This window comes from Spermophilus citellus, assembly GCF_964194105.1.
Source record: "Spermophilus citellus genome assembly, chromosome: 2".
In the NCBI taxonomy this organism is placed as follows: Eukaryota; Metazoa; Chordata; class Mammalia; order Rodentia; family Sciuridae; genus Spermophilus; species Spermophilus citellus.
Window position 1 is genome coordinate 242,392,698 of NC_138183.1, and position 5,114 is coordinate 242,397,811.

Sequence of the window (5,114 nt, forward strand, 5' to 3'; positions counted from 1 at the left end):
TGCTGTCAAAGGTATATAAGCCTCATGAGACAAGCTAGAAAATGTTCTCTTGAAATTTGGGGGGAAATTTTTCCATAATATTAGAATCAGTTATTCCATAAGTGTTTAATGGGTCCTCACTGAAGCATAGTTGATTCCAGTGGTTTTGTAAGTAGACTTTAAAATATAAAGTCAAATTATTCAGTGGTTTTAAAATATTTAAGTATTTGGAACATACACACTGACATCGACTGAATACCAACAATCTCTGTATTTTTGGATTTATTTTATAAAAATAAATATTGAGGAAATTCAGAAACCATTTATCTAATTCTATGTATAATACACAGTACTGTGATTCAATAAGCATGATGGAATACTAATCCACCATAAGAAAAAAAATAAGTTTTATTATTGTATTTGTATCTATTAGAGAAAGGAAATGGAGAAAGAAAAGTACTTCCTTCAATTTTTTTTTCCAAAGACCAACTATAAGTCAAAAAATATCAATTATTACTTCAAGTTTAATAATTCCTGATCTAGAAAAGATATAACAAAAAAGAGATGACAGAATGTTTAACAGTCTTTGTCAAATTAACAACTAACAAGGTGGTGGAATGTGATGGACATCATTATCCAAAGTACATCTATGAAGACACAAATTGGTGTGAATAGACTTTATATACAACCAGAGATATGAAAAAAATGTGCTCTATATGTGTAATATGAATTGTAATGCATTCCGCTGTCATATATAAAAAATCTATTAAAAAAAAGAATCTGAGCAATAAAAGTTGGAAATTAAAAAAAAACTAACAAGGGACTCATATCTAGGATTTTTTAAGTCAATTTTTTTAATATCCAATAGAAATATTTGCAAAACTATACGAATAAGCAATTCACAGAAAATTAGAATGCTTGAGTTCTAGGGAAAATATTAAATCATTATCAAATTTATTAGTAATTGGAGGAAAAATATAAATGAGATTTTGGAGATTTTTTTTAAGCAGTTCACTTGTTTCCAATAAACACGATGTAGACAAGCTTGCCCGTATAGTCTTGGTAGTAATGACTGGTCAATGTCCTTTATGCATAGGAAAGTACCTCTGTTGTATGCAGCAGGCTGCATACACATGTTTTACTGATAAAAAGAAAAAGCAGTAATAAATAGTGTTCACTAGGAAGTGAGGATATGGGAACAACCCCACATCTGGGAAGACTGTACACTGGTACATGAGCAATGGCAAGAGATCTGGCAATCCTTGGTCAAGTTAAGTGTGTGCATAGTACCCTCAATTCAAAAAACTTTTCACCAAGAATATGTCCCATAAAAATTTTCACTCTGAGCTATTTGTCTTAGGGAGAAGTTATAAGCAATCTTCTCTCTATCACTAGGGGAACACAGAAATAAAATATGAAGGATAAATACTATAGACATAGCTACTCAAAGTGTGGTCCATGGAACAGCATCAGACCTTAGACTGTACAGCACCACTCCATGATAATATGAGTACAGGAAGTAAAATCGAGCATTTAAATCAATGATAGAATTTTGACAATGCTAAAATATTTTTAATCTCTTTTTACAAATTTTTTGGAACAACAGATTGAGAATTTTTTAAAGCATGTAAACACTTGACATACTTGGTTAAACACTTTCATGATCATGAGTCATGATGGCCAGAGCAGAGTTGGTAAGAAATGGAAAAGGTAAATTAAGAATGTAGAAATAAGTTGGGATCCGGCTGGAGTTATGGCTCAGCGGTAGAGTGCTCACCTAGCACGTGTAAGACTCTGGGTTTGATCCTCAGCAACAGAAAGAAAGAAAAAAAGAAAGAAAGAGAGAGAGAGGAAGGAAGGAAGGAAGGAAGGAAGGAAGGAAGGAAGGAAGGAAGGAAGGAAGGAAGGAAGGAAGGAAGGAATTGAGTACAAACTAAACTAAAAAAAAAAGAAAGAAGTTGGGATAAGATTACAAGTTGGGATAAGATTTCAAGGAGAAGTTAGGATTTTTAGATAAAAAGTTAGTATTTAATTAAATTGAGATACTTTGATTTTTCAAAAAAGCAAAACTAAAGTATGTTTTACATTTTGTTAATTGATATATTTATAAAATGCCAATCAGTCTGTCACCTAGGAACATAACTACTGCTTCATGTCAATTTCTCAAAACTGTAGGTAAAATTATCCAAGTTGAATGTCAAGATTTAGTTGAGAAAGTCAGAGTCAGTTACGTTAACAGAAAGTATTCTCTGGCTTATTATGAAACCAAATATTACCTTACCATTTCCAGTTCTTGAATAAGTTAAAGGATCATAATCATCTTACCTATCTCTACTCTTCTTTCTTCACAACTTTTCAGCTGATGTCTTATCTACGCTAGCCATGGAACAGAACAACAGCACTGAAGTGACTGAATTCATTCTCTTGGGATTCGCAGGTCAACACAAGTCCCGGCACATCCTCTTCATAGTATTTCTAGTGATCTATGTGGTCACCTTAGTGGGCAATATCGGGATGATCCTACTCATCAAGATCCACTCCTCCCTTCACACTCCTATGTACTTTTTCCTCCAACACTTGGCCATTATTGATCTCTGTTACACCTCTGCCATCACTCCCAAGATGCTACAGAACTTCATAGGGATAAAGCAGTCCATCTCTTTCATGGGATGTCTGGTACAATTACTGGTCTATGGTACTTTTGCCACAAGTGACTGCTATATTCTGGCTGCAATGGCAGTGGACCGTTATGTGGCCATCTGTAACCCACTGCACTATCCAGTTGTCATGTCCCAGAGACTCCGCATTCAGCTGCTGCTGGGTTCATATTTCATGGGTTTCCTGAATGCTTCTGTAAACACAGGTTTTACTTTCTCATTGAACTTTTGCAAATCCAATGCAATTAACCACTTTTTCTGTGATGCACCTCCAATCCTTGCCCTGTCATGCTCCAGTATCCACGTCAACATCATGCTGCTGACTGTCTTTGTGGGGTTTAACTTGACATTCACTGTGCTGGTTGTCATCTTTTCCTACACATACATCCTGGCTGCCATCCTGAGGATATCTTCTGCAGCAGGCAGGAAGAAAGCCTTCTCCACATGTGCCTCCCACCTGACAGCAGTCACCATTTTCTATGGGACTCTCTCGTACATGTACCTACACCACCATACCAGTGAGTCTCAAGAGCAGGAAAAGGTGTCTTCTGTGTTTTATGGCATAATTATTCCCATGTTAAACCCCTTGATATATAGCTTGAGAAACCAAGATGTGATAGAAGCTATAAGAAAGACAGCAAACAAGTGCTTATAATTTGAATTGAGATTTCTAACTCAGCTTGGTTTGTAAAGCAAACCAAAAATGTTCCCTTATTTCTCAACCTCAGAAAATGTGGCAAATGCTGGTGAGGCACAAAGTCATTACTTTATTATATCAATAGCATTTTTTATTGATTTAAAAAAAATAAATGACAGCAGAATGCATTACAATTCTTATTGCACATAAACAGCACAATTTTTCATATCTCTGGTTGTATATAAAGTTTGTTGACACCAATTCGTGTCTTCATACATGTTCTTTGGATAATGATGCCCATCACATTCCACCAAAAGGTGTAGAAAAACATCTCAAATGATTAAATAAATTAACTTCTAATTAATGTGTTTTAAAAGGCATCTGAAAAGATGCCTTTGATACAGCTTTTGTACATTTTTTAAAAATATTTTTTAGTTGTACATGGACTGAGTTTCTTTATTTTGTTTATTTACTTTTGTACTTTTTTGTGGTGCTGAGGATTGAACCCACTGCCTCACATGTGGGAGGCAAGCGCTTTACCGCTGAGCCACATGCCAGGCACCAGCTTTTCTACATTTTGATGAACATTTTTTAAGTACCTTCCACTTAAAAAGAAAAGTTAAGTCAATCTAAGATAAATGCATAATCAATGTTGTCTTTGTACTTTGTACAGAGCAAAAATGAAAAGATGTTCTCTTGAAAGTATTCTTACTCATATTTCTGAATGGCTAATCAATTTACTATTGTAAATTAAAATTTGTATTGTAAATTATAAATTAAAATTTGAAAAATCATTTCTTTGGATAATATTGGCAAAAAAAGAAGAAATAAAAGACAATAAATTGAATACTTATCAATATTGGGTCCAATATATTTTTTTTCCCAGCAGTTTCCCTAGGAATTAGGAGACTGACACAGTAATAAGGAAGACATGGGGCATATTAATTTTATCATTGATAAAATATAATTTGAATCCCCAACTATAAATTGGGATTTCAGAATCCCAATTTATATACCCCGTAAGGTTGTACTTCTTAGAAGGAGAACAAGATCCAGTGCAGATTTTTGTGCTACAGAACAACAAATTTGCCTGAATTTAATGCTTTATACCACTCAGTGTCCAAAAAAAAAAAAAAATGAGGAAAAATATAGGAGTGTAAGCATAAATCTAGAAGTCAAATATGGACTCAAACCCCAATGTTCTCACCATTTGGAAAATAAATAAAATAGAATATGAGAGAATGGATATCAAACATATACCATCTGGCAATGTAAATAAAAGGGCTGACATTACTTGTTCTTCTCCCAATCTTGACAGTCATTTAAACCATAGGGAGTGCAAGGATTGACAGGTTGGAGTTTGCTACCTTTCTTCACATTTCCAGAAGATCCAGGCCCACAGGCTAAGGTAGGAATAGTGGATAGGGAACCAAACAATACCAAGAGAAAACTGATGGTACCAGTCTGTGGAGCAGGATACATTATAGGAAAGAAATGCTCAAATCAGGAAAATCTGGTCTTATATAGTATTGCTGGAAACCTACCCATTCACCTGTCTGTTGAGAGAAAACCTATTTCTACTCTGTAATGTGAGTAAAAGTTCTCCAGATGGGGACATACAACTCTTTGTTTACCATCCTGGACTGCCTCTGGGGAGAGACATCCAAGTTTTACTGTCCTGATAATTCTCCCTATGCAAACATTCTTAAATATAATAGTTATAAATGCATTTGCAAAAGTTCAGTAAATCACAAAAGAAGAAGGCAGCAAATTATACTCCATGCATGTGTGATTGGATCAAAATGAATCCCCAATATTATGTAGAAGTATAATTCACCAAT

General features: G+C 34.5%; 1 protein-coding gene across 1 annotated transcript; it reads left to right on the plus strand.

Moving 5' to 3' along the window:
- Positions 1-2,361: 2,361 nt before the first annotated feature.
- On the plus strand, positions 2,362-3,291 carry LOC308640762 (putative olfactory receptor 5AK3; the record flags this gene model as incomplete). Its single annotated transcript, XM_081278600.1, has 1 exon — positions 2,362-3,291. One exon carries the CDS (start codon positions 2,362-2,364, stop codon positions 3,289-3,291), a length of 930 nt encoding a protein of 309 aa, XP_081134726.1.
- Between the last annotated feature and the right edge of the window lie 1,823 nt (positions 3,292-5,114).